Source organism: Penicillium diatomitis, assembly GCF_028827545.1.
Source record: "Penicillium diatomitis strain IBT 30728 chromosome Unknown utg000001l_segment0_segment0, whole genome shotgun sequence".
Lineage (NCBI taxonomy): Eukaryota > Fungi > Ascomycota > Eurotiomycetes > Eurotiales > Aspergillaceae > Penicillium > Penicillium diatomitis.
Window position 1 is genome coordinate 3,105,472 of NW_026623173.1, and position 27,589 is coordinate 3,133,060.

The window sequence follows — 27,589 nt, forward strand, 5'->3', positions numbered from 1 at the left end:
TCACTGGCGCCATGCGAATGCCGATCGATTAAAATCACCGAAGGAGTGCAGGGACTTGGTGTGCTTCACCTGGATAGGAGGAGGGTCTGCTCCGGTCTTCGGTCACGTGTGCAGGTGCTAGATTCACTGGCCTGCCAGAGTATTGTTGCAATTCTTTGATGCACGCACCATCTCCACATGCGATTCATCTCCGACGAAGCCGTTCCCAATCCAGTAGTGTCGGTGCTTTGGGTGCTTGAGGGCCCCCGTTGACTCTCGCGAATCCACTCGGGACCAGATTCGCACCTCGCCGGGGCCGTGGCTTCGGAACGGGCTGAGCCTAGCCCTAGAGACTCGTATAGGAAGCGCCATCTGGCTCTTCCGTTTATGATCGAATTGCCACATGACTGAGCCGACTGCTGTGAGGAGAGAGTTCTTCACTGAGCTATGCATCATACGCTTGACTGCTTCGCTACAGTATCGATCTCGTCCCTGATTTCTTCCTGTTTAGAAACAAGGCTCTCGGCAAGGCGTCAACGGTATAGATCAGCCAGGCTGGAAACCCACTTCAGACTCGGTCCTGTCAAGACGTTGGAGAAACCATGGGTCGATATGTTCCAGGTTCAGGGGAGACGGGAAGCATTCTCGCAGCCGACATAGTAACCTTGTTGGTGTTGCGCATTTCATCACTTAGCCGATCGGCCCTATTGTATTGGTATACGTAATGCACTTTAGCCGGGGCTACAGAAGCGTATATGAGGTCCGTTGGGAAGCGAAGGCTATTGCCCCCGCGTCTCCAGATTGGCAAATAGTCCTCGTGAGGCCTCTGTTCTCCTGGATGATGATCGGCAAGCACATGCATGTCTACAGTCTGTAGTCTCCAGTCTAACCAACAAATTGATATGTTGAAGGCGTGTACAATTCGGACAGCACACCTCAGTCTTACACTCCCCCCGTTCGACAACATGCGTGATGGTGGCCTTCACCGGTCGGCAACACCTTCCAGGCATCTCCAATCGATCCATGATCCATCTTCTCGGTTGTAATGACCCTGTCGCAGTGAACCACAAATTGTTCATCCGTGGTCTCGGGACGGCAAAGCAGAGGGGGAGATGAGCACCCTTAGGCGGCCCATTTGTTTGGAAGCAAAGACACGAGAAACCTCCATCCAGCGGTGCTGATCCCTTGCGTGCCCAACCCGAGCTGTCTGATGCACCGTCATGGATCATGATGGCACAAATGATGCCCGTAGAAACCCTATTTATGTAACACTAACCCGCAGTCCTGTGAATCGAGTGTCGAGGATTTGGAACTTTGTGCTATGGACATTTAGGCTTTCAGCCTGATCTTTCCACTTCGCAATCAACCTGTTCGAGACCGTGGCGTCGACAATAACCCGCTTTTGCAGTATGTATCTGGATGGAAGCCCGTGTCAACTTGTCAAGGGCGTCTGTACCTAAGTTATGCTTGGAGAAGTTCGGTCGGTGATCGCCGTCAACTACCAAGTTCCGACATTCGTAGACCGATATCGAGCTGGGAGGTCTCACGTGTCTGCGACCCGAGGAAACTACGAACAAGGTCTTTGTTGACGCCCACACAATGGGTCTTGTCTCTTGACAAGCAGTATATCCCCCCCCCCCCCCCCCCGGCCTTTCAACCTCTTTCCACGCTTCCAGCCCCTTTCCACCTTCATCCGATCACCCACAACCTCGCCAAGAAGGAACAATCCCGGTCACTTGACTGGCAGGGATTCTGAGTCAACGAGTGAAAACTTCCAACTTTGCCGACTTGAATGTAGCTCGTCTATAGTACAGGACTTTTGAAACAATCGCTTCCGGACCATCGCCCTTGGATAGACTTTGCGGCTAACGATGTGGAGATGCAAAACTCAATGCGCGAGTGATTCCGATACAAAAAAAAGAAAACATCACTAGTTACCCACCGATTTCCATGGACTCTGTGGCCGTCACCACTTGATGTGGGGGCAGTCCCAGATGTTGCGAGCATATTGCCATTGATGGGCACTACTACGAGTTCCCTATGGACCATGGATGTTCAGTGTTCAGTGTGTTACTGAGTGAGAGTACAACGGCGCCCTCTAGGTGAATGGGCCGATTATTGCAAATATCTCCGATCCCAGCATCTCGATACTTTTCCCACTCTTTTCACCCATGTCCTGCTGGCTCGTGCCGGTGGAGCTCCGTCTCGTCTCGTGCTATTGTACTGTGAGTACGTGGTTACGGCCCGCTGGAGACTGGAGGTGTAGTTATGATCGGTGAATATCAAGTTCAACGCCATGACCTTGTTTGGCGATCCCCGTCCAATATACTCTCCAGCCGGGCACCCCGTCTCAGTGAGGTCCAGGGCAATAGATCCTCAGCCAGTGGACACTCTTCCCAGATGGTGATTCGATGATCTAGCTGATCCAAAAAGAAAAAAAAAAACAATAAATCCATTCAATGCTTACTCGCTCGCTCTGCCTCGTAGTTCTGTGCAATGTCCATGCCTTAGTATGATTCAATCGTGGAGCCGAAGAGGTCAAGGCGTAAACTCATCCATGTCCATCTGCTTTAGGTTCGCTATGCAGAGAATGAGATAATAAGGTCACTCCGCCCAGCCATGGTCATGCTTGTTCTTCTGCGGTGTGTTCAATTGAATGTCTATCATGACCTCGCCCTGAACTACGCTACTATCGTGGCTTCATCATGACTATGCTGTCAACCCCACGGGGCCGCTCGGCCCTGGCGGTTAGTACAGTCTTTACTTGCCTTGCGACGGCTTTGACGTTGATTCGCATCTACACTCGAGCGTTCTGGGCCAAGAAGATTGGATCAGATGATTACACGGTCATTGCTGCCTTGGTAAGACACTCCCTGAGCCACGTTGGGGACATGTCGGGAGACATGTCTTCTGCTAGATGAGCACCGCGGGTAGATAGTCAACACTCAACCCTAACCAACCTTGGAACATGTGTTGATCAACGTCCACTTCCACTAGACCTGTTCATGGATCTTCTACGGACTTTTCGTCGGAGGTAAGGTAGCATCCATCAGTTCTGTCGGGCTGTGGCCTCAGTCTACAGAGAGGAGCCAATTGACCGGTGGAAGCTCCTGGGTCCCAAAGCATTCAAACTGACCCGTCTCGTACAATGCAGAGGTCTACCATGGCATGGGAGAACATTATGCAAAAATTCCTCACGACACTTACAAGGTCCAAATGCTGGTACGTCTGAGAGACTGCCCTTCTGGCTCTCTGCATCCCCCCCCTCCCCCCGAAGGTATCTTCGCGGTCCACCACTAAACTCACCTATACTGAATTATTGATACAGTGCTTCTGGGCCTCCGTCCCCCTCTACCAGTCCACCCTCGTCCTGACCAAGATCTCCATTGTCCTCCAATACCGCCGCGTCTTCCCATCGCCGGGGATGCGACTCGCCTGCAACATCCTGCTCGGCTTCCTCATCACCTTTGCGCTCTGGGCCGTCATCAGTGCCTGGGCCATGTGTGTGCCACTTCGGAAATTCTGGGATCCGGACGTGGTGGGCTTCTGCTTCGACAAGAAGGCGCTTTGGTTTTCGAATTCGGCGATTCACATTCTCACCGATTTCATGATCTTGGTGTGGCCGATGCCGCTGCTCAAATCTCTGCAGTTGCCCAAGAGGCAGCGGTTTGCGCTCATGGCGGTTTTCGCGCTGGGGATCTTGTATGTAACACGGAGGATATCTCGGTCGATGGAAGCCCTAACTCCGTGTTTTTGCTGAAGCCAAGTCAACATGGGAACTGGGAGAACAAACAAGAATACAACTCGCTAATCGAACATCTCTCCCCTGCAGTGTCACTATCACCAGCGCCCTTCGCTTGAGAAGTCTTCTCCTGATTACACTTTCCACCGATCCCACCTGTAAGTACTCCCAAGTCCCAGGCCTGTTTGCCCAAATCCACCCGAAAAAAAATCCCACGATCCCAACCCTCATTATCCCCCTCCATTCAATCCCAGGGATGAACGACCACAGACATGCAACGGGACTCCCATACCAACACCCCACTTCAATACTCACACTCTCTCTACATTCTAGACGACAACGTCGGCGCCGCCGAATGGTCCGCCATCGAATGCAATGTCGCCATTATGTGCGCCTCCCTCCCCAGCACACGGGCCTTCTTCTCCAACCTGCTCCCCCACGTCTTCTCCAGCGGCAGCAACGCCTATCGCAGCAGAAACACCCGTCCCTCGCGCACCGGGCACAGTCAATTAACCGGGACCGGCACCATGGCCCACTCTCACATCTTGTCGTCCGTGGTCGGCGGTCTCGACGAGGGCGATTACGATATGAAGATGCATCGGCTGAAGGGGCCCGGGGCTTCGGCCAAGGTTGTGGGCGTGGGCATGGAGAAGAGTGATCTGGCGGGGATTAAGGTGACGACCTTGGTGACGCAGGAGTTGAGTTTGGAGAGGGAGGGGGTTCATGGGCATGGCCATGACCATGCCCATGTGGAGGTGGATGGTGATACAGAGACGGGGAGCACGAGAGATCTTGTGCGGAAGGGGAGTTGATGAGTTGAGGAGATTGGATTATGGGTGGGTTCTATTGATAAACTTTTTTCTTTTGATTTCTTTTTTTTTTCTATGTTTCTCACTATCTCTGCACATTCTTTCATATTGTCATTGTGGAGGCTGTGGGCTTTTCTTCTGTTCGTGTACATATTACATATACCATTCTGTTTCTCTGCTGTACATACTACACACTACACACTACACGCATACCTACTTACCACGGGTTTTTCTTATTCGGGACAATCGCAGCGCCATCGAGTCTCCGATCTCGTTGAATCCTACGTTTGATCCATTCCGATAAGGCTGGACAATGAATCATTGATAATACCCTTCTCAGACTATGCGGAAGTTAAACGTATGCGTGTCATTGAAGGTTGATAGCGACCAGCTCCTTATTAACTAGGTACTCTGCTTATAACCTCCAGCCGATGTATATATCCTAGACAACTCGGCCGCTCATGACTGGCCCCGGCACCATTCGAATTCAAAACCCGCATTTCAAAAAAGGCCGCTAGCCACCCTCGTGAAAGAATCACTGTATCGGCCTGCAGGAAGCCTTTCAAGCTCAGCAATGCGCGACTCAGTGTCATGGCACTTGGAGGAAAACAATCGTTTCCTCAAACTATACAGAAACATTTTATGCAGTCAAAAAAAAAAAAAACAATGAAAAAAGGTCAAGAATACGCATGTCATGTCATATACGGAACCGCCATGCAATTCAAATCCAGCGCAGCTCTATTCCCAAACGTTCGAAAAGAGATCATCCGAGCCTCCAAACCCGCCAGCCGGTTTCGAGGTTGCAGTGGAAGTGGTGGCCGAGGAGACTGGAGCAGCGCTTGTCCACCCACCAAAATCTTCATCGGCGGCAACCGTAGGAGTAGGCTTGGACGTGGATGGAGTGCCCCAGCCGCTTCCAATGTCGTTTGCGGTCAACGTGTCGGGAATGCTCATCATGTTGGATGTAGAGGGTGCAACTGGCGCCGGCTTGGGCTCGGAAACAGGGTCCGAGCTTCCCCAGGCGTTGCTGCCCCACGGATCCATACTAGCACTCATTGCACTAGCGTTCACTGCAGACACTGCGGGTGCTGCATGGGCAGCAGGTTTGGACTGCGCAGTAGGCTGGATGGGTGCGCTGGATAGATTGAACGCAGAGCTCATCTCCTGCTGAGGGGAAGAGACAGAGGGTCTAGGAGGCGCGGCAGATGCAGTAGGGGCAAGAGGTGGCGATGAAAGCCCAAAAAGATCATTGGATAGAGAAGAAGAGGGGGGATTGGGCTTGACTGAGGTTTTCGTGGCCGAGGAGAAGCCACCAAAGCCAAAGTCCTGGCCACCACTGGAGACGGAGGCATTACGCGATGGGGGCTTGTGTGCGGATAGCGTGGGTGAGGTCAAATTATCAAACAGATCGCCACTGGCCGAGCCGGAAGGCGAGGTCATACGGGGCGCCGCAGGAGTTGACTTTGAGTTGGAGAAACTGGTAAGATTGGCGAACGGGGAAGGCTTTTCCGCTGGCTTCAACGGGGGAGGGGATGTGGTTGTCGGGAAACTTAGTCCACTGAAGGCATCCGTTAGACCACCCATGTTCGATGATGTAGAGGCCGCCGGAGAGGCCAGGTCGCCAAAGGAATTGTTGCGCGCATGCGGGGTGGGAGCCGGCTGCGGCTTCGAATACAAGGACAAGATCGACTGCTTCAGATCTGGACGAGACATTCCACTCGATGTTGCTGGTGTCGAAGCCGTGCTAGACGGGCGGCTGCCAGGCGCAGGCTGTGCGCTGCCGAAGAAATCGAGACCGAGTAAGGAGTCCGCGGGCTTGTGTGTCTTTTGCTGCGCCGGTGGTTGTGCTTGTCTAGGAGGCGGAGGGGCGCGAGCGGTAGGCTCGGTCGTGCTCGGACGAGGGGGAGCCGCAATGAAATCATCTCCAAACAAGTCGACTTGGGGTTGTTGTTGACGAGGCGCCGAGGCTCGACTCGGGGGCGCGATCCGCTGTGATGCAGATCGCTCGATCTTGGCCTTTTCCTGGACAACAGCAAGAGGCTGTTTCCGTCAATCAGTGATATGTCATCTCAAGTACTGTATCTCCTCCGTCACTCACCACATCATCGTCGCCGCCATCGTCCAATGTTGATGGGTCCGGCATTCCCCCATCCATCACCCAGCGCTTGGCCTCGTACTTTGTTCGAATAAAATTCTCGATCTTACTTTATGGCCATTTGGGTCAGCGAGAGCCCGATAAAGCATGTACGAGCACGTGGACTTACGATTCGGAAGGAACATGTCCCTGTGCCAATTTGGCCTCCCAATACCTAGCAAGAACTTTAGCAACAGCGGGTCATGGTCAATGGTATGGCACTGACTTGTTCGCTCGCCCATTGCCCCAGCGAACCACACTCTGCAGTTGTTCGTCCGTCCAGGCATCAAGATCAACAGACTTGACCCTGCTAATGTGCGTGCCCATGCCACGGTGAATACCGGAGCACCGAATGCAAATAAAGATACCGAGGTTCCATGATGCCCATCGCGGATCTAGTGGAATGGTGGAGTGTCAATGAGAGCAGTTTTGAAGGAGCGAAGACAGCGTCGCATCGGCCACATCAGGTTGCAAAGTAAAAGAAAACAGGACACTTACGCTTGTTGCGTTTGCAATCAGCACATATTTTATTGCACTCCAACTTCAACAGGCTCTTGATGACCTGGGAGTTCTGTGCTGCTTGACCCGGCGTAGCACGTCGAGACATATTTGAAGGTGATTGTAGAGATGAGGGGTGTTGGAGAAAGGAGAAACAATGAAACCAACCTCGTCTGCATGCATTGGTGGCGGTCGGTAATGCGGCCTGACTTTGGGTTCCCGAGGCTTACGGTTGGCGGTGAGTGCCATGTCCGCAGTGCAGGCCTGACGGTGAACCATGAGTATGTACTGAGTGTCACTGACTACAAGAGTCATTATCAACATGTATCAACGTCCTACTGAAAGGGAAATGATTCTTCTAACTTTACCAGCAGTGTGGTAATCATTTCTAATATCGTGGAGCTTCTCTACGCCGCCAGTGATGCTTGCCGAATTGGCGGGCCTAGATTTATTGCATGCTATTTTCATGAGTGGGGCTGATTTGATTTCATTTCCACTATCGTACAACTACAGATTGGACAAAGAGTGAATCTCGAATTTGGTCGTGATATGCCATCATGCCTTGGACTTCTCTGCAGGCTTCTTCGCTGCGGCATCTGCATCCTCAGTGAATCGCAGACTGACACTATTCACACAATGTCTCTCGTCCGTGGGCGTAGGAAATCCTTCACCCGCAAACACATGGCCAAGGTGCCCACCACAGTTGCTGCACACGATCTCCGTGCGCTTCATACCAAAAGTGCTATCCGTATGCCGTGTCACCGCTCCGGGGATCGAGTCGAAGTAGGCGGGCCAACCACAACCGGACTTGAACTTATGATCGGCAGTGTAAAGAGGCGCGTCGCAACCTGCGCAGGTGTAGACGCCCTTGGTCGGGTAATGTGAATCGTATTCTCCTGTGCCGGGGCGCTCGGTGCCCTTTTCACGGAGAACTCGGAACTGCTCTATTGCTGGAGTCAGTACATTGAAAGACTCTTGTTGGATATGGATGGATAATTGACAAACCAGGGCTCAGAACAGCCCGCCACTGATCATCACTTCGCTGGTCGGGATACGACATCTCTTCCGTGGGTGCTTTGGAACTGAACAATGCTCCTAAGAATGGAATTGACGGTGCGGCTCTGAGGGCTTTGTTTCCCGGCGTAAAACGAGGGCTTGCGCGAGACGAAGTTGAGTACAGGCGAGCGGAAAGAACAGGTTGAGTGAGGGCGCGGTGCCGAAGAGGAGCAGTAACACGGATGATTTGGGTTCTCATGAGGATGGTTGCTGTGAAGAAATTAAGCGTGCAGGATTACGGTTGCAGGAAGAAGAGCTCTGACAAATCAATCTTCGAATGTCGGGTTAGAAGGACGATCACGGGCTGCGGCGAGATCGATCCATCGGAGTCCGGGCTTTGACGTCATACGCGGGGGATCTATATCCACATTCCACTGTAGCTGACCCGACCGTCCACGGATCCCGATCCTTCAGCGAGGGTGAAGCTTAACTATGGGGGTGGACTTGCAGTAACCATGCTAATCAAACTTTATGTGCATAAGTCTCAGACTGTGCTGCCTCAAAGGGAGATAATTGTCAATTGTAAGCTCTGCTTGACCATGTTTACAACGTACGGGTCCAGACAGAAAGATCACTCAATCAGCAAGGGCACAGCCACCATGAAGGCCATCCCCAATGGATGTTTTAGCCGCAAATAGCACTAAATTCTGTTGTGCGTAGGGCACTCCAGCTGCTCCCAAAGACAGAAGAGTCTAAAATATATTTCAATGTATGGAAGAAGTCTGTAGATTCACCAAGTCCCAAAACTCCACGCTAGCTCGAGGGGGTATCTCATGCAAATATCATCACGGACACGAATAACGCACCACGGCTGCCCAGAACTCCAGCCAGATATGCAACACTCAGCCTAAGCTCAGCGCACGACTTCCTCCACGACACGATATGAGATCAATTGACAAGAAATCCCAACTGAGGTGAGAGTGGGTCTTGCGAGAGATGAGCAGTCACATTCTGAGAAATGAAAATTCCTTGACGAGAATCGTCTCGTCAGGACCTCAACAACCAGCACTAGCGACGAGCCGCGCCAATGACGGTGACAAAGCCTCGGCCAATCTCCACGCGCCAGCCATCGCTAATGAGAGCCTTGCTGACAGCAGGGCCCAGGCGAGATTTGCCGTCGTGACTATGAAGGCCAACACCGGTGATGATTTTGTATCCATTGTGGGCATGTCTGCCCCCACCACGGATATGCTTGGTATCACCGAGCCCGTCCCACCATGCCTCGACTCGCTCGCGGGAGATCCGGACTGCCTGCGCAACCTGACAGCCGTGCAAATCCAGGTCGCCACTAGAGGACTGCATGTCCACAAGGCGCTCGGTAGCTGCCGAGAGGTGCCGCATCGCCAATTCCCGATTTTGCTGTGCAACCTCGCGGTAGTAGTGCGTGGCGCCCCCGTACAAGGGATCGGATTTGGCTTTGCGAGCTGCTTGTGCAGCTTTGGCGTTTGCGACGGACTTCGCAGTGAAATAAGCGTTCGCCGCCGCTTGATCTCGATCGAAGTCAGTCGCGCTTTGTGAAAGTACTACCGAGCGAGTCGGTCGAGCGGAGAGATCCTCTTCCTCATCCTCAAGATTCAGCTTTGGGGCAGTGATCTTGATCAGGTCAGAGACTGAGAAGCTCGGCTTTTGACGAATCATCTCTGCGGCTAATTCGTTCGCAGCCGAGAAGATGTTCCGCGTGATCCGCAGCAGCCCCACAAGTGTAGGCTGAGGTACATTCGGGAAATCACTCGCCAGCTCATCTAGCTGTGACTGCACCACTGAATCATCTCTCACCTCATCGATGTCCGCGACAGAGTGTGAGTCAGCCAGCGCCTTGATGGTCAAGGACAAAGAGCGATTGTTGTGGGTATATGTGGATGCGATTGTCGACCGTGGCAGATCGGGCGTGCGAGAGTAGATGAATTCCACGTCTTCATTACTCTTCTGCCATTGGTTTTGAACATGTGAGTGATCAATACCAGCAGCATCGGCCTCGAAGGAAACTTTATGCTTCTTGCTTCTCTTCTTGCGGGGTTTTTGACGACCAATATCGGGAGTCTCTTGCATAAACCCATCCAGGCCCTTGGGGATGGCAATCGCGGACTCATCAAGGTGGCCCTGGTGAAAGAAAGACAGATTCAGGAGCGAGTCCATGGCTTTATCCACATCGCCGTCGCTCTTCTTCAGGCCTTGCTCAATGTTGAATCTGGTTATGTCTGGAAACATCTCTTGCAACAGGCTGATCTTGCCTTCCTCTGTGCCACCAACGAACTGGAGCGATCCGTCTGCACCCAAAGTATAACTTGGTTGTGAAGCATCTCTAGACTTGGCGCTTCTGGAATCGCAACCGTCGGGAAGGTTTTGGGAATATTGACTTGTACTGGGTGTCCCTGTCGCAAACGTATCCCGGCTCCCGCTGCAGGTCCCACTGTTGTCGTAGGAGTCAACCTCATTACCGGCTGTGCCGGACGGATCGAACGTAAGATATTCCTCCTGCAGTGCTGATTCTTTAATCGAGTCGAGCGTTTCACGCAGCGCTTTGACGTCATCTGACTTGTCGAGATCAAAGTCAAGGGCAAGTGCGGCTAGCAAGGCAGAGTCAACCGGGGGACAGTACTCCTGCTCGAGCTTCTAATGTTTTCAAATAAGTCAGAGGGATTTCGTCCGCTGGATGCGATACAGTTTTTTAGGTGTACTCACCGTCCTCGCGTCGGCGCTGCTGCTTGAGACTTCCATGACAAGGTGCGCGAACGCGGTATGACGCGGGATAAGGTGAACCGCGGATATCGCAAGGTGGTTTTAAGGAGCGCAAAGTAGAAGAAAAAATAAGCGCGATAATGACGAGTCTGATAACCGACAGGCGAGGATATTCATGTACAGACCAAGAGGTGGTTAGGGAGATGCGAGATGTGTCGTGGACCGTAGGCAATTCAAAAACCTCCTAGGCTTGGGAAATGACATAACTCTCATGTCCGGTGCATGAACTTCTTTTCTGCCGATCGGATGCTCCGGCGTGGAGAGCCTAAATGGCCGCCCAGACCCGATTAAGTTATCGATTCACCGCCAGGCATCTGGCTGTGGGCTAAGGGCTTATCTTCTAGGAAGCGCGCCTCAGGGATGTAGAATGCAATGGAACAACACTAGACTGTTCCGTCATCCTAAGATATGCCATGACGTTGACCTACTTGGCTATGAGCAAACATTTACACACGACTAAGAATTAAGGAACAATCGCTTTGTTATTAGTGTAGGTCACATAGAACCATCGGGTCGTCAGTCGTAGGAAGTAACTAAATACCAAATTTTCCCACGAGGATTGAATCATCAGCTCAAGTCATTTCGTAAGATATTATATCCAGGCATCCGTTCCCGAAGCCAGGAGCACCGTATAGCTTGATCTTCGTGAGTAGAACACCCACAGTGTCCTATACTTTATTGGTGGACACCGTGAGAGCAACACTGCCGTTCTCTGACTATAGAGCCAAGGCCACCAATCCCAATAGGAGACTGCCAGCTTTTCCGGGAACTACCAGTATGCCAGCAGCATTCGAAGCCGAAGGCATAGAGGTCGAGGATGTACTGGTCACATCCATCGTCTTGGTATGCTTGGAAGTGGAGGTAGATGTAGTTGTCTCGGTGGATGTCGAGGTCGTTGTGGGAAGCGAACTAGTCGTAGAAGTCGACGTAGAAGTCGATGTAGTAGTGAGAGTCAACGTGGTCGAGGAAGTTGAAGCTGCTCAAACGGGGGAATCAGTCATGTTGTCTCAATAATGGGATGTCGCTTGTAGAATTTGTGCACACGGAAGGTCGTTCGCAATGTGACCCCAGCCAACCTGAAGGGTCGAAAAGGTCCAGAGCGAGCTGCAAGACTTCCAATGTAAGGGGGAGGAATCAAAGCCAAACGCACAGGTAGACGGTGTCCTCGTGGAGCTTGATGTAGGCGTTGAAATCAAAGTGGACGAAGTCACAGAAGAGGAAGAAGAGGTGGTGCGAGTTGGAGTCCAAGAGCTATAAGACGTGGTGGATGGAGACATCCACGAGGAAGAAGTCAAGGTAGGACTTGAGAGCGTCGAAGTCTCCATCCAGCTCGAGGTCATACTCGGACTCCAGGTAGCCGAGGTAGCCGAGGAAGATGAATATTCACTGGCAGTGCTGGATTCCTTACCAGAGCTGGAGGCTGAAGACGACTCAGAGACTCCACCGGTGACTTTGAATTGTTGCGACTGGGCAAGAATCCCACCGCTAGAGGGGGACTTGAAATCGATTTGGTAGCCACCACTGCATCGACGTTGGTCATCTATCTGCTCGGGTCTCATCCCTCAACCTATGTGCGTGAGAAGATTCGCAGACTAACCCAGTATCTGTACCAGTCAAGCTAGCATCGTTGGCTGGGATAGTGTAAGATCCCTTTGTTGTATCGACACCAGAGGCAATCAGCGTGGTGACTGAAGGATTGACCGCTTGATTGACGACATATAAGTCAAATTTTGCTGGATCGGTTCTGAGTGTGGCTGTTAGCAAAACACTCGTGACCCCCCTCTTTACCAGCAGCTCAAAGCTTTGGAACTCACTCCACTGCATCCCACTTAATTGTCAATGGTTGACCCAAATCGATCTTGGCTCCTTTCGGAGGGTAAGTCACGAGGATAGCTAGTCACTCTTTGGTCAGTACAGAGTCAATCGAATTCAAAGTGAAGCCAAACCTAGCGTACCGGAAGTCGCAGCAGTAAAAGCCACCACAGAGGAGACGAAAGACAGCCGCATCTTGAATATCCTCAAACAATACCCAACAAAGATGAGCTAAACTGATTTGACAACCTCGTCCCTTGGAAAATATGTTCCTTCGATGTTGACTCGAGGACCTCAACACTGTGAAAAGCGTGGAAAGACTCGGCTGGCCTAGGCAATCGGTAGATCTAATGCTCAGGCTGGGGGTATCTAGTAGCAGTGGAAGCGAGACTTTATATCGACTTGAAGGCCAATTCCGGGCTGGGCCCAGGTATACCGGCACCCAGCGACTTACGCGATGTTGCCGTCCTGTAAATCCCACCCCTTTGTCGTACGACCAGGCAGGATTCTAACTCTTCATTCAAATCTGCCCAGGAGGGGCCCGATTATGTACCCTGACTCAAATTGAAATATGTCGTGCATTGGTAGCCCTCACAGAATCTGGAACATCCTTGTCAAGCATCAGTCTATTGCTCATGGCGAACAACTTGTTTGTGACGCACGCAATTCTCGAACGCCGCAATAGAAGCATACGTCTAGCTTCAGTCAGCTATCTCTCACACAGAAGCCTGTGGGTACGCCGACGTGTCTTTTCACGGAAGTGGCCGTTCCTGATGAGCTTGATAGGTGTTGCTGCTGAAAGATGGAACCAAGATTTTGAATTCGACCGGTGTTGTGCTCTGACTTGCGTGGTTGATGATCACAGAACTTTTTCAAGGCCAACGTCTACTTCTAGGTCAGCTGAAAGACAGCTTACGACAGTTCTAGCAAACAACTCACGGATAGGCTTGGCACCTAAATACAAATATGTCAAGCTTTGGAGGCGACAGCACTAGGTAGCAGATCCAGACTCAAGGTTTCTGAAAGGGACCAAAAATAATGACTTTGGAATGGACAGCCCGGCGCTTGAGCTTCTGCTCCCAGTACTGCATTGCCGGTTCAAGCTTAAATCCATCTAGTATTAATGGTCGGGAAATGAACGTTTCAAGTCTTTCCCAGTATATCATCTTGCGGGAGCATTGACGCTTGAAGGGAGCTGATTCTATTGCTGAATTGGAATGGTAGTCTGTGAGCAGAAGCCAGAGTCAGAAGGCGAGACCACGACAGATATGTGCATCCTAATGACACACCCATACCTACTGGGTATCTTCCTACAATATCTTTGTACTGACCCTGCATTATCGGATTGCACCCTTGGCTATTATTTCCCTTCCAAACCTTTCATCTCATACAATGAATCAAGTAAGCAAGGCATGGTTGAATATTCAATCAGTAGTCTTTGGCGCAGACCCAGTACCATAGAACACAGAATTCGCGTGTACTACCGCCATCATCAAAGTCGCTACGAATAAATGGAAGCATTGGAGCGTCTTGCAACAAGAAATTGGTATTCGATCGTCTAGTTGACAAAATATTTCATCAGCATTCACAAGGTAAACGTACATGAACTCATCGTGTTTTCCATACATGGAATCCAACGTCGACTACATCACAATTTTTTTTGGAATCCCCCCACAGCCATTCTACTGCGTAATGATGCTTCGACCACCATCTGCAGTGACACGCTTTCGTACGCGCAGATGAGCGTAGCCAGCCCCAAGTGGAATGACCTCTGGTCCTTGATGGCCATCTGTCTGTTGAGATTGCGAACTCTCCAACAATGCAGTTGGACAGAACACCAAAGCCTCGCCAGTCTTGAGTCGAACGATCTGTCCAAACAAATCGCGCTCTGTGGTATCATGTCCCTCGGCCTTGTTGCAGGCTCCAGCAATATGAGCTTTGATCGACTTGAACCAGGCTGGCGAGGTGAAACGATGAATCATGGTCAAGTTGCACAAATCAAGGAGTTTGGGCGAGATTGTAGGCTCCTGGGTGGCGATCAGGACGCGCGTCGCCAAATGTCGCTGTTGTCGCACAACGGAAAGCAGGGTGTTAGTCAAAGTTACCGCCTCGGGGGAAGTCTCTGTCAAGAACTAGCAAGTTCAAAAAGCATCAGTCAAAACCCTTGAACTTAGACAGTGCATAAGATCAAAGAGAGTTCACCAACCTTGTGGGCCTCATCGAGAGCCAGGACTCTGCCTGTCTTGTGTCGATCCTTTAGAAAAAGCGAGGTGCAGATATTGAAAAGAGCACAGGCGTCATTGGGACCAACGAAGGGGCAGCTCAAGTCGACGATAGTCAGAGTACCCGGCTCAAAATTCCACATTTTATCAGTGCGAGAGGGTCTACGGGGGCCTTTCTCAGGCTTGACAGCACCTGGTTCGAAGAAGGACTCCAGGACATCCAAACGCATCTGGAGAGGAAGATTTTGGCCTTTCAGGAAGCTCTCGGCGTCGAGGTTTTTGCGGAATCGCTTGTAATCAAAGGTATCTCGACCCTGATTGTCCAAAGCCATCTGTCGCAAGATTTTCATCACCACCTACTAAGGCGAGTTAATGATTAGCACAACCGGCTACTTGATGACTGATTTCCGGACGGGGAATTATTGTTAACCTCCATGTAAAGTGGTGGGCTGGTTTCGTCGCTAAGTCCCATCAGTGCCTTCATCATGGCGACGTTGAGCCCTTTCAGTGGAAGGTACATGGGTTCAACACTGATTCTCTTTGCCACATTTTCCAGGCCTGGTAAATTGCAGTAGGCATTCTTCATGGCCAGGTAATTGGTAGGGGACACCAACACACGCACGGGGATGCCAGCGGAGCACAGATATGCCGCCTCGCAAATTTGGGAGCTTGAGTGCGCGGAAAAGTTGTCGCAGTGGAAAACCATCCCCGCCAACGGCGCAGAGACCTTGCCAACGGGTGAGTCTTGCAAGAGGCAGTTCTCCAAGAGGCAAGAAAGCGAGTGACTTTTACCGCTTCCCTGACTGCCGCAAATAAAAGCAGACCATGGAGCAGCGGTGTTTGAGTAGACTAACGAGCCCAACGAAACCTGTCCGGCTGCCAAAGTATCTTTGCGGTGGCCAAGCAGAGCATATTGAGGGAACACCAGTTGGTCGCCATCAGCTTGGTCATATTGCTTCACCAGACTCGATCTGACAGGGACGGAGAACAACGGGGCGGCTGCAATCTCCTCTGGGAGCTGTGGCTTGTCAGGGACAGCCGAGCTCTGCTTGTCATCATCATCCAGTGTGAGGAATAGGAAATGCTTCAACGCTTCTATGCCGAAGTCGTTGAACATTCCCAAGCTGGAGCCAATCATCGTTCCATTCGTTATCCGTCTTGTTATCGTTATCGACTTTGTTATCGTTATCGGTGAGTGTTGTTCTTTATCTGCACGTGCTGTTGTTATCGACACTGAGCTATCGGCAAGTTGTTTGAAGGTATGATGTCAACGGGATCTGAAGGTAGGTTTTGGTGGAAGAGAAGATTTTTGGGAAAGAGTAGGGTTGCCCAAGGGGAAATTGGACAGAGGTCTCAGTCGTGGGGCAATGATAAACAACCAAGAGTCTCGGCGTTTGCTAAAGACACATGAAAGGCCAAAGTCGATCACACAATGCATGCTATTACTCTCCCTTAATTTTTCTCTCTCTAGCACAACACGATTCAGTTTCCCTGTTTGATACCCAAACTTCCCACATACCTTCTGCTAGAAATGCGGTATTTGGCTCTATATGAGACTACGTTATTCACCATATCTGTCAACATTCGCTTGCTCAGCGCTCGTCAAACTCAAACTCAGTTCCACGTCTCATGCCTCGCACTTTGTATTCACAAAACGGGGACGACGAGCCTAGACTCGGCAGCCTGTGAATAAACAATAGCTTCGTTGCCACCGTTGGCCTGCACAGCTTGAGACAGCAATAGAATTCAGCCGCTAGCTCTGATCTTGTACGCTTTCAACTCGGCACCATAAGTCCATAAGTGGGATGCTAAACCAGAGTCCGACTTTTGGATCGCTGCTTCATCCAGGTCGCAGGGATGACGCTTGCGATTGGAGGATCCTCATATGGATGAATCCATATTCGCAACTTCCTGTACGAAGTCTGTAGTATGTGAAGCCGTATCTATCTCTAACGTTCATGGTCCAGCATGTAAATTTCCAAGCATCGTATCATAGTTCGGAGCAGCCACTAGCCGAACCTCCACTACTTCTCAAGTACGCCGCCAGACCTCGGCCCATCCCGTTTCCCCAAAAGCTTCTCCGCACAAGAATCCCGAGCTTGTCCAAGTTAAATATGGCACTTGTTCGCCTCGACCAGATTTCCCTACTGTATCTGTCTTATCTTGTCTAGAATCACCTGAGACATCCAATCTAGTCGAGATTGCCAAAGTAGATTCTTTCACAAGAAATTCCTCAATCCAGCAATCCCACAATGCCCGTGGCAACACTTCATCTTCTCTCCTTCTCCAAGTCTACGGACCCCCAGTCCTTCCTCCAGCAACTCAAGCAATGTCCCGACATCAAAGTGATCGTGGCGTCGCGCCCCCGCCACGTGGTGATCCACCCAACGATCCTCGACCAGAACACCTTGACCCAAACACCTTGGGATCTTCTCGTTCTTCTGGCAAAAAATGACCCAAAAGACACCAACGACCCAATCCCCGCTACTCTGCGGTCTGCCATTACTGCGGAATATAAAGTGACAGCCGGGATTCCATCCAAGCTCATCGCGACCTATCCAGCCCGTGATGCGCAGCTTAAACAAAAAGCTCCTGGCATTCCTCTCACAGGATCGCTGGACAAGGTGCTCCGCGAAGGGAGCAAGGAGTCCTCGCAGAATCTGGAAGTCTCGCCACAACTACTTGACTTCATGAAGGTGTTGACAGAGACTCATCCCGGGCCAGTCACAATGCTCAATCTCTTACACTTCCATCATCCGGGCGGGAAAGAGAGTTACTACAAGTATGGACAGGCATTCATCCCTGTTGCAGGGAAGCGTGGCGGCGATGCGAAATTGGTGGGTAATGTGGTGCCTCCGGGATCAGGGCAGAAGGAAGATTCGAGGGGATCGCCAGACAGACCGCAGCAGGAGTGGTGGAATGAGATTTCCATTGTGCACTATCCTTCTATTCGCCATTTCTGTGACATGCTGGCTGGAGATGATTACCAGGAGATCAATGAGAAGTATCGTTTGTCGGTAAGTGATCATCCACCAGCGAGCGACCTCGCTTGGTCTTTCAACACTTTGTGCCGAGGCTAATTGTGAGAAGGCTCTCCGGGACACGTTCCTCATGTGCACGACCGAGTTCGAGACTCAGTCGACGGCGACTTCCAAGCTGTGACGAAAAAACCTTCTTGCTTACTGCGGGCCCAACCAAGACGTCATCTTGGTGGGCTATGTGTTCATTGGGGGGAAAGGTTTTTTTTTACGAAAGTGAATTTGCTTGACCAAGTGGGTATCTGAAAGGGACTAGGTTCATGAAAGCCTCCATAGTGACATTGTAAAGGGCTTGGTTTCCCGCTGTGTTCAAATGGAATCAGAGGCGGTGATCCTTGATTACACTATCGCTGGGTCGTTCCCAAGTCCGGATATGGCCTGTGTGTCTTATGTGAGCAGAGGATTTCTCGCGCAAGTTCACTCTCCAGGACCAGAAGCCACTTACCCTCTAGAGAAGAGGTCATAATGCAATCGTTTTGAAAACCGAGCCAGCAGATAGGATCCTCCCCAACGACCTTAGACTAGAGTCACTGTCAGTCTCAAGTATTACAATCTCTGTGTAGAAAATGAGCTCACCATAATCGGAGGTAAAAGTGCAGTCCGAGCCCGAGGTTCGACCGGGTGACTTGCCAGGGGATCTGGGTCGTCTTCGAATTTCTCGGTAAGTCCAGAGTCAGATCGCATGCGATTCGCACCACTGTCTGCTCGATGGCGGTTCGAGGTCTGCGTGCTTGGCACGACGAGACTACTACGATGGCGAGCGGAGTTTTGGTGGTGCTGCATGCCAATCATGGTTAGACAAAATGATCAGGATGTTCAGATAAAAAAATAAGAAATAAACACTCACAGCCCGCGGTCGGCGAAGCATGCCGACGCTGAAATCCCACAACAAAAGCCGGCAATCGTCTCCCACGCTACCGAAGCGGTACGTCTTCTGGTCACAGCGCCATGGATCAAAAGCGACGGCTGACACCCACGAATTATGGCCTTGGCACCGTGCAATGATTCTTCGCTCAGGGAAGGACCAGATCGTGACCAAATCGTCTTGTCCTCCAGTCACGATGTACTTTCCGTCGGGAGACCAGCAGACGCAAATCAAGCCGCCGTAGTAGCTTCGGAAGACGTCCAACACTCTAGTCACATGTTAGCATAGTTTTAATATCCAAAGACGTACATCAGAACCTACTCCTCTTGCAGGTAATCCATCAGGCGAAGTGACCCGTCATCCAAGACGACTGCCAAATGCCTCTGGTCTGGCGAAAAGGAAAAGTGAGAAATACGCTGGTTGGCCAATTTCCAGAAAGATACCGGGTTGGTCTTCTGGTTTTTTGAATTGACCGATTTCAAGATCTCCAGCGGCAATCGAGTGTAGCCGGCTTCAGAAGACAAGTTGTGCTCCGGGGTGAAGAGAGCATCTTCTTTCTCCTTGTCATAAACCACAAGCCCACCATTAGCATGGGATGCCAGGAACAGATTCTCGGAGCCAGGCAGCCATTTGATATTTGTGACAGGTGAATTGTTGATAACTCCATTCTTGTTGATCCGAGCATATTTCTGAGACATGGGCTCGTACCAGATGATGTCCCCTGCTGAAGAGCCCATCACGATGTCGAGATGTGACGAGGTTTTTGTCACTTCGTTGATGTCGTGGCAAAGCATTTGTGCTTTGGTGAACAAAACCTTCGTCAAGTGTTCTTCCTTCTGTGCAGAATTGAGGTCGAGCCATTGGAAAGCGCGATTGATGTTGGCAAAAGCGAAAACGCCGTTCGGGTCGCGATCAGCAAGACGCTTGGCGGAGGTTTCGTTGGTAATCACTCTTGACACGAAAGAAGAACTACTCTTGATGATGTTGTTCTTGGGCTTTCGTCGTTTATTGGCATCCTTTGCCGGCACAGCAGGTGCCGCAAGGGCAGCGTTTCCATCGCCAAACGGAGGAGCGGATATCCCCGACTTTAAAAACGTAGGTGGCTGTCTCCGTGGGTCAAGGCTTACGAGAGAGAGCTTGACACCAGAGGTTGGTGGTGATGGAACTGTCGCTAGCGGATTAGGATTGATAATTGGCGCTTCGGACGGATGAGGTGGAGGCGTTGCGAGGAGCAAGTCATCTTTCAAGGTGTATGTGCCTATTTCGAATACGGCGAGAACGTTAGCCGGGCACCGTCGACCAATCTCCTGCAGCCCCGATGTTTCGTGGCCACTTCTCTCCAACACTGACCTTCTCCAACTTGCAGTGGACATCCGCCGTCGGGATGGGTGATGATGTTGTTCGTTTCAACAACCGGAACCGCCATGCCATTGGCAGCACCCGCCGCATACGCGACGGGAATGGTGTAGCGCGGAGGGGGTGGAGGTAAAACACTGTTCATATTTCGATATTAGTGATGGTAGAATCAGAACAGGTGTGTCCACGCCAGAATGAGCATGCGACTGCGCCAGTACGAGGAGTCAGGCGGGGAGGAGCCCGCGCAGACACACAGTCGAGAGAAAAGACGGATGACAGCATGACGCAGCAGTCCTCCCCATCCAAGAATCGAAACATGGTACAGATCAGACCAGGGAGAAGGACTTACAACATGGTTGCTTTGGCCTAGCTGTGTGTTCTTTTGTTGAAACCAGGACTAGACGAAGTGACGGGGCGCCAGTCGCTTAATCGAGTCGAGCACAAGAAGGACACTTGGGACCACAAAACACAGGAGATATCGTGAGATTATGTGGTGATCAAGTTTCAACTTTATCAGAGATTGACGTTGAAGGACGCTGGTAAAAGACAGGTGAGACGCGGAGAAGACAGCTGCTGAACGTGGTGCGATCTGCGAGGCGTCGTCTGGGGTAAGTCGAGCGGAGAAGGCAAGTCTCGTGCCTGGGCCAATAGCGGGGAAGCCGGGCGAACTGTGCCCGACGGCATTTTGTGGAAACACTCAGGAACATGTCTCACGTGGAATGGAAACGCAGCGACGCAAGTATGAGTTTATCTCGGTGAGCCGATTTCTGAGCAGTGAAATAGTCCAGATCGAAGATCATCAGTTGGGTATTGGTTCTAGAGGTTCTAAAGAAGATATAATCCTAAAAAAAAGCGAGCCATTAAGCCCCACTGCCACCACTCACTCGACGCCATATCACTACAGCTGCAGCTCCCGCGCAGACCACGGCTCCAAGTGCGATTCCCCAAGACATCCATTTCCCTTCGATATCCTCCTCGCTGCGCGGAAAGGCGGTGCTGGGTTCCATAGCAGCCTCCGCGATGTGCACGAAAACTTCCTGGATTGAGGACCAGGTGACGCTTACGTGGAGGGGTGGACTGGGCATCTTCAGCATGGCAGTATACTCATGTGGCTGGTATTCAGCCCGCTGAGTGGTACGGTCTAAATCAGCTTTGAGCGCGATAAAGACACTGGGAAGGTCTTCCAGATGAGGGTATTTTGCTCGGAGGGCCGGAATGTAAGCAAAAGAATCCGGATCTGAGGAGTCGTACGTGTAAGCGATAACATCGCATTGATCCAGTAGTTTGGTTCGATTCTCGAGCAAGGCCGGTTCCAATTCTCCCAGCTCATCCATGATGAGATAACACTGCTTGCCGCCAGGAAGCTCGACCGTGTTGACAGCTGTCCGGGGTTGGATGGTCGGATGATACGTCGTGCTGAAGCCTCGGGAGAGCAGCGCATCAAGCAGTGCCGACTTGCCTGAGCCGGGAGCGCCCAATACATGGCATTGCACCACATTTCGTCCGACTCGCCCGGGACGCCCCCGCCGCTTGCGGGGCCTTGTCACCTTCAAAGCGGCAGTGGTAGAAGGGTTGCTGCGATCAGCAGATTCAAACCCTAGGTATGCTAGGTATTCCAAAGTGGTTTTTGGAGACATGAAAGTCGTCATGCTCCACTGAGCGAGCCATCCTTGCAGAGTGACATGGCCCGCTTCGTTGCGCACAGTGGAAGAAGGGAATGAGCCATCCGCCCATGAAGCGGGGAGACCTGGAGTTGGGGCGAAAAGCGATTCTAGCTCGGTGCTATTCAATCCACCATCATTGTCCTTGTCAGACAGAAGGAAAAGGTTGACGAAGAACCTGTATCCTTCGGGGGACAACTCAGCCGATGCGAATGGGGGAACTTCGAAACGCGGATGGAGGAAAGTTTCTTGAAGGGAAAGGTTATCGGTGTATTGAAAGGCTCGCAGAATAATCCAGACTGTCTCATGGCGACCCTTCTCGGCATACAGCTTGTTCAGATAGATAAATCCCCTGCAGTCAATTCCTGACTCGGTCACTGAGTCGGGATATCCTTTCTCGATCGTCTCTTTGATGTGGGCCAAGTCCTCGTCGCTCAATGATTTTCCAAAACATCGCGTTTGGAAATCTCCTAGCTCTTTGTCCGAAAGGTAGCCATCACGGTCTTTGTCACTGAGATAGAAGATGCGCTGTAGCGCCGACACTGCAGCTGGCTTGAGAGCAGCCTCTTTGGAATCAAACAAAGGCGCGATTGGGTGAGTGACTGCTTTCTGGCACACAAAGAAGGCCTCGTTGACGTTTCGGTGCTCCCTGGCGCTGGTTCGAATGCACGAGTCGATCTCCTTGAATTCTGACATGAGCGGGAGCATCTCCTCCTCAATGACCTGGGCTTCGCTTTGCTTCCCTGCCAGATCCGACTTGTTTGCGCATAAGACCACTGGGACGTTGACTCCTAGCGATCGGAAGTATGGCATCCAGAACAGCGCGATGCGTTCGTAGCTGTAATGATCGGAGTAGACTAGCAGGATCACATTTGACTTGCGGATTTCCCGCCCCAAGTTATTTCGTTCTTGTGGTACGGCGGATGTATCAACAACGGTGGTCGTGGTGACATTCTCGGGAGTTCCGATAGTCGGCGGAATGGTGATCTGAGGGAGAACAGGCTGGATCTTGTTTGTGACGAAGACACCCTTCACCAAAGAGGTGATCAGGCTAGATTTGCCGGTGCCTTCATCGCCACATACGCAGATGCGGACTGTGAGGTCTTAGCGAGAGTCCACAGCGAGCTCGGTCAGAACCATCTTACCGGTCGACATGGCGCCTATATGTCTCTGCCGCTCAGAGTCGGAATATTGACATGACCAATGTGGAATTGCCGGATCGAGAGGACCGGGCAGAGTTATGCAATTTCCTGGGGAACCACCAGATGCTGACGACGATGGTTACCTCGAATGAAGGTCGTTGCGGGCTGCAGGTGCCAAGCCGAGGTGCGGATCCGGTGCCAGTTTCCCATGACCTCACAATTCCAGTCTAAGGCATCAAGGCGGTCAATGATTCCTTTCTGCGGGTAAATTCGAGGTCGTAAGGCTATATGGTGCAGACTGCAGTGAAGCGTCCTCGGGTGATTCTTGACTTCCATTGACTTGAGCCTTACCTTCCACTTCAAAGATAAGCTCGTACGCGAATGACAAGACGGCATTATATTATTGACGAGCATAAACTTGGTCCACTGATTTTCCTCATCGGAGAGAGCACGATTGGCAGATTACTTTCATCAGTCTTGGGACTGACTGCTGAGCGGCCGAGATGTTGCAACGGTACGGAATTTGTTGCGTCAACCTCAACACCAAACCTTTTCGAACAATGTCACTTAACTTGCCCAAAACTCAGGAATGACCTAATTTTTACGCCAAGTAACTCTCGGTAGGGACTTTGCTGTCGAGAATCTCGAGCTTGGAGGTGATAAGGTACTAGTACAGAGGGCTTCACTGTCATGGGAATAAGAATACTTCCGATCTACCTACCCGATTGAATACATACTGTTCAACGCAACCTCGAACACTCAGGTAGTAAGATAGGTACTCAGGTATGACTCGGATACCCTAATTGATGTGGGTAATTCCTTTGACACCAGGAATTTAGGTACGAAATAGGTGGACAGTCTCGCGTCGTCGGCTGAAGGTAAGAGACGACTCAAGGACAGCAGCTCATCAGGTGGAGCCCATTTTCACATGAATCGGAGAATTTGCAAACATGGGTTGATTCCTGAAATCACCAGTTCGAGAACATCGAGGCCGGCCCACTGAATATATCACAATATCTTCTCGTCTAGTTTTCTTCAGGATTCCTCTAGATGGGTCAACTGGAAGCAAAATCGAGGAAAAGGATGAACATCCCAAGAGCATCCTCGGTGGCTGCTACATGAATATACGACTGTAGAAGTGTACTTCCGATTACTACTACTGGTAGTACTGCTGTAGGTACCTCTGGCCACGAACCATCCCGCGCCAGCCGTTACCGGGCAGGCCCACTTGAACATGGATGGGCTGTTGATCCGGCCCCATCTGAGTCTGACTAACTGCCCGATCGCCTGCGCCCACGCTGGTCTGCCGGTAGCATCAGCCTCTTCAATTTCCCCTCCTTTACCTCCCCTTTTTGCTCTCTTCAATTCTTCTTCAATCTCGGTTCGCGAAGAATCCGGTCACAATGCCTATGGGTATTCACAATCCGCTGCCTTCCTCCTTGAGCAGTATGTGCCATGATCCCTCTCCAAACGCCTCTTTCCCCGCAATCGCCGCACGGCTCCGCCGGCTAACCCTCAACTTTCTTTCACGTGAATAGGCGAATGTAAAAAGGCGAGCAAGATCTTGACCTCCTTTGTGGACCCAAGACAAGCCTTCGGTCCCGACAAAGTCATTCCGCCAGAGATCCTGGCCGGTGCAAAGGTAAGGCAATTCGCGCAGTTCGCGCGGGGTAGACACGATGATCACAGTGGGCTGACATTCTTCGATATCGGTCCAGGGTCTCGCGATTCTCACAGTCCTCAAAGCTGGTTTCATTGGTTCCGGTCGCTTCGGTTCCGGTATCGTTGTTGCTCGTCTCGCCGATGGCTCCTGGTCCGCCCCATCCGCCATTGTCACCGCTGGTGCTGGTGTGGGTGGTCAGATTGGGTTTGAGCTGACGGACTTTGTCTTCATCTTGAACGATGCCTCGGCGGTGCGGGCATTCTCACAATTTGGCACTTTGACGCTCGGCGGAAATGTTTCTCTGGCAGCCGGCCCTGTCGGTCGTAATGCTGAGGCCGCGGGCGCAGCGAGCACCAAGGGCGTTGCGGCGGTCTTCTCATACTCCAAGACCAAGGGTCTCTTCGCGGGTGTCAGTCTCGAGGGCAGTATGCTTGTGGAGCGCAAGGACGCCAACGAGAAGATGTACCAGAGCCGCGTGAGCGCGGCTCAACTGCTCAGCGGCAGCGTGCGACCCCCTCCGTCTACCGACGCTCTGATGCGCGTGCTCAACTCTCGAGCTTTCCAGGGCAACGCTCGCGCAGGTGGAGATGCCATGTACAACGACATTCCTGTCTACGATGACAGCCATGACGATGTGGTTTGGGAAGGTCGCCGGGGGGAAGCTTACGGTCAAGGCGCGCGCAGCAATCGCAACCGCGCAAGTACGTTTGATGAAGCTGGGGGTTACGAGTATCGTGACAAGCCACGCCGGGCGAACACCTCGTGGAATGATGACGTGTATGATCGACCGGTCGGCGGCGTGTCTCGTTCTTCAACCACCCGTGGATTCTCAAATGATTCCGTCGGAGACTATGGGCGCAGTCGGAGCAACACGACGCCCAGGAACGAGGAATACAATTACTCCGATAGCCGTCCCTCCCGTCCGACTGCGCCCAAGCCCGTCTTCGGACAAAAGCCAGGCCAGGGCGCTGCTCTCCGATCCGATCAAGCAGTTGCACTCTACACTTTTGATGCCGACCAAGATGGAGATCTGGGGTTCAAGAAGGGCGACATTATCACCATTCTCAAGCGGACAGACAAAGCCGAGGACTGGTGGACGGGTCGGATTGGCGACCGCGTTGGCATCTTCCCCAGGTAAGCGAAGTGTCTCTGGCATCACCATCATCCAAGCGAAGGTCTCCCTACTGACTTGATACTTCAGCAATTACGTCGATGCCTCCTAGGCGGCATCTCTTGTGACTTGCTGCCTTCACTTTCATTACTCCCTTCCCTCTCTGCCTGCGGGTCTCCCACATGTCTCTGATATCATAGGCCGTATCTGTATCTACCTGATTCCCCATTCCCACATGAGTTTACCAAGGCTTGACTCGCCAGTTATTCCTTCACACACGGGGCGTTCCGCTGTCATTGACCCTATTCTGAAGTCTGCATTTTCCATCGTCTTGTCGAGTGCTAGACCCTCCGTCTTCATACCTCCGATTGACTGTCTTCTGTTCCTTCGTTTCTTCGCCCTAGTGTTCTTTGTTGGCCTGGTGTCCTTTGGCGTGTGACTTGCGTGCTCTGCTTCTCTTCTGCTCGGATATTTTCTTTTGTTGCAATGTCATCCATAGACATGAGAGTCCTTTTCTCGTTCCGACCATTAGCAACGAACTCGTCTTCTATTGCCGTAACCTTAAACCAGAAATTCGTGTCACGTGTCACGCCTGACTGACAGTCCAGAATGAGTCTCCAACTATCCATTCGAGCAACTCGTGTCTACATTCTGAGAGCAAGAGGAGGTACGTTCTCTGATTTTCCTTTACGCGAACGATGTGGAGAACGTGAGAGTGCGATCGCTCGTGTCTACTGATCCAGGCATCTGGAATAGGCCTTGTTGTCACCGGTCCAACAAGATGATGAACCACTTGGAATGGGCTACCAGGACTGGCCAGTTGTCGGGCGGAGACCAACGCCCTAAAGCACGTGTCTCCGGCCGGGTCGACCTGCTGAGATTTACCTTCCTCACAGGCTCACACGATCTTGTATTCTGGCTCTGGACGGGATATTTGTCCATACGGCTGACGTGTATATGCTTGACCAGTCGGTACCACTGTGGCTCACCGGCGGGCTTGCCTTGTGAAGAACGACGCAAGTGGAACGGACGGACGCCTCCTCAAACGTTCTCGAAACAGGGTCGTGTGTAGATCCTCGGTGGTGCCCCGATCTGGCCCCCCATAGTTACTCGATTGTCAATGGGATCGGCCCTCTGACGAGAAGCGAGCCGTGGAGTCTAGTCGCGGCCTAGGCTCATCACGCTGTGCCTTTGGATCAAATTTTGACTTTGGGCCCTAGTTCATGCCAACCTGGGTGGGAATCATCACGGATTGAGGCGCCTATCACGCAGAAGCTACCGGGCTCCAACGGCTCTGGAAGTGCTGTCGACCCGAACGGTGCTTTAAATGAGCCCAAAAGTGGAGCCGCCCCCCGGTGTCCTCGTGCAAGTCATTGTTGAACCCGAATTTCTAAAAGGGAACAGGCGTTCATCGTGCGCCTTCTCTCTTGTCATTCTTGGCTTTTGGTCTTCCGCTCATTCACATCAACCGTGATCAAAGAGTGTGGTGACTGCAGCACGCACTACTACTCCCTCCTACCAAATCGTCTTGTGTCAGGTGCTTCAGCCCTCCTCGGTCGTCACCTCGCGCCTCCCTCTCCGCCCGACGGTTCTCCAACGTATTCGAAACCTCCGCGTCCCTCCACCGAACCCCCCCCCTCATCAGCTTGGCTTCATCTTTTCCAGGATCCTCCGCGCCCACCTCCAAACCCCCTGCTCCTGTGAGATTGCCCGCGTCTGGCCAAATCATCTCTTGCACATTCCGTCAAATGAATCAACGAGA

General features: G+C 51.8%; 10 protein-coding genes across 10 annotated transcripts; 3 read left to right on the top strand and 7 right to left on the bottom strand.

The window, feature by feature from the left end:
* Positions 1 to 2,684: 2,684 nt before the first annotated feature.
* On the top strand, positions 2,685 to 4,533 carry N7539_000861 (putative integral membrane protein; the record flags this gene model as incomplete). The annotated part of the gene is made up of 6 exons (XM_056930465.1): positions 2,685 to 2,840; positions 2,977 to 3,013; positions 3,134 to 3,201; positions 3,308 to 3,681; positions 3,812 to 3,879; positions 4,055 to 4,533. 6 exons carry the CDS (start codon positions 2,685 to 2,687, stop codon positions 4,531 to 4,533), a joined length of 1,182 nt encoding a protein of 393 aa, XP_056794758.1.
* Positions 4,534 to 5,268: 735 nt separating this feature from the next.
* Positions 5,269 to 7,271, bottom strand: N7539_000862 (uncharacterized protein; the record flags this gene model as incomplete). The annotated part of the gene is made up of 5 exons (XM_056930466.1): positions 5,269 to 6,570; positions 6,629 to 6,734; positions 6,795 to 6,839; positions 6,891 to 7,059; positions 7,163 to 7,271. The coding sequence occupies 5 exons, from the start codon at positions 7,269 to 7,271 to the stop codon at positions 5,269 to 5,271; spliced, it is 1,731 nt and encodes a 576-aa protein (XP_056794759.1).
* A 446-nt stretch (positions 7,272 to 7,717) lies between these two features.
* Positions 7,718 to 8,417, bottom strand: N7539_000863 (peptide-methionine (R)-S-oxide reductase; the record flags this gene model as incomplete). The annotated part of the gene is made up of 2 exons (XM_056930467.1): positions 7,718 to 8,106; positions 8,168 to 8,417. The coding sequence occupies 2 exons, from the start codon at positions 8,415 to 8,417 to the stop codon at positions 7,718 to 7,720; spliced, it is 639 nt and encodes a 212-aa protein (XP_056794760.1).
* An 809-nt stretch (positions 8,418 to 9,226) lies between these two features.
* On the bottom strand, positions 9,227 to 10,936 carry N7539_000864 (uncharacterized protein; the record flags this gene model as incomplete). Its single annotated transcript, XM_056930468.1, has 2 exons — positions 9,227 to 10,831; positions 10,901 to 10,936. The coding sequence occupies 2 exons, from the start codon at positions 10,934 to 10,936 to the stop codon at positions 9,227 to 9,229; spliced, it is 1,641 nt and encodes a 546-aa protein (XP_056794761.1).
* A 1,155-nt stretch (positions 10,937 to 12,091) lies between these two features.
* On the bottom strand, positions 12,092 to 12,964 carry N7539_000865 (GPI anchored serine-threonine rich family protein; the record flags this gene model as incomplete). Its single annotated transcript, XM_056930469.1, has 5 exons — positions 12,092 to 12,208; positions 12,366 to 12,453; positions 12,555 to 12,701; positions 12,772 to 12,850; positions 12,913 to 12,964. 5 exons carry the CDS (start codon positions 12,962 to 12,964, stop codon positions 12,092 to 12,094), a joined length of 483 nt encoding a protein of 160 aa, XP_056794762.1.
* Positions 12,965 to 14,451: 1,487 nt separating this feature from the next.
* Positions 14,452 to 16,108, bottom strand: N7539_000866 (uncharacterized protein; the record flags this gene model as incomplete). Its single annotated transcript, XM_056930470.1, has 3 exons — positions 14,452 to 14,901; positions 14,976 to 15,347; positions 15,422 to 16,108. 3 exons carry the CDS (start codon positions 16,106 to 16,108, stop codon positions 14,452 to 14,454), a joined length of 1,509 nt encoding a protein of 502 aa, XP_056794763.1.
* Positions 16,109 to 17,243: 1,135 nt separating this feature from the next.
* Positions 17,244 to 18,153, top strand: N7539_000867 (uncharacterized protein; the record flags this gene model as incomplete). The annotated part of the gene is made up of 2 exons (XM_056930471.1): positions 17,244 to 18,008; positions 18,082 to 18,153. The coding sequence occupies 2 exons, from the start codon at positions 17,244 to 17,246 to the stop codon at positions 18,151 to 18,153; spliced, it is 837 nt and encodes a 278-aa protein (XP_056794764.1).
* A 195-nt stretch (positions 18,154 to 18,348) lies between these two features.
* On the bottom strand, positions 18,349 to 20,395 carry N7539_000868 (WD40 repeat domain-containing protein; the record flags this gene model as incomplete). Its single annotated transcript, XM_056930472.1, has 6 exons — positions 18,349 to 18,407; positions 18,475 to 18,550; positions 18,606 to 18,806; positions 18,877 to 19,162; positions 19,216 to 20,152; positions 20,245 to 20,395. The coding sequence occupies 6 exons, from the start codon at positions 20,393 to 20,395 to the stop codon at positions 18,349 to 18,351; spliced, it is 1,710 nt and encodes a 569-aa protein (XP_056794765.1).
* Positions 20,396 to 21,110: 715 nt separating this feature from the next.
* gem1 (ERMES complex Ca(2+)-binding regulatory GTPase GEM1) lies at positions 21,111 to 23,066 on the bottom strand (the record flags this gene model as incomplete). Its single annotated transcript, XM_056930473.1, has 2 exons — positions 21,111 to 23,005; positions 23,057 to 23,066. The coding sequence occupies 2 exons, from the start codon at positions 23,064 to 23,066 to the stop codon at positions 21,111 to 21,113; spliced, it is 1,905 nt and encodes a 634-aa protein (XP_056794766.1).
* Positions 23,067 to 24,456: 1,390 nt separating this feature from the next.
* On the top strand, positions 24,457 to 25,939 carry N7539_000870 (SYLF and SH3 domain-containing protein; the record flags this gene model as incomplete). The annotated part of the gene is made up of 4 exons (XM_056930474.1): positions 24,457 to 24,499; positions 24,592 to 24,695; positions 24,772 to 25,850; positions 25,918 to 25,939. 4 exons carry the CDS (start codon positions 24,457 to 24,459, stop codon positions 25,937 to 25,939), a joined length of 1,248 nt encoding a protein of 415 aa, XP_056794767.1.
* Positions 25,940 to 27,589: the final 1,650 nt, after the last annotated feature.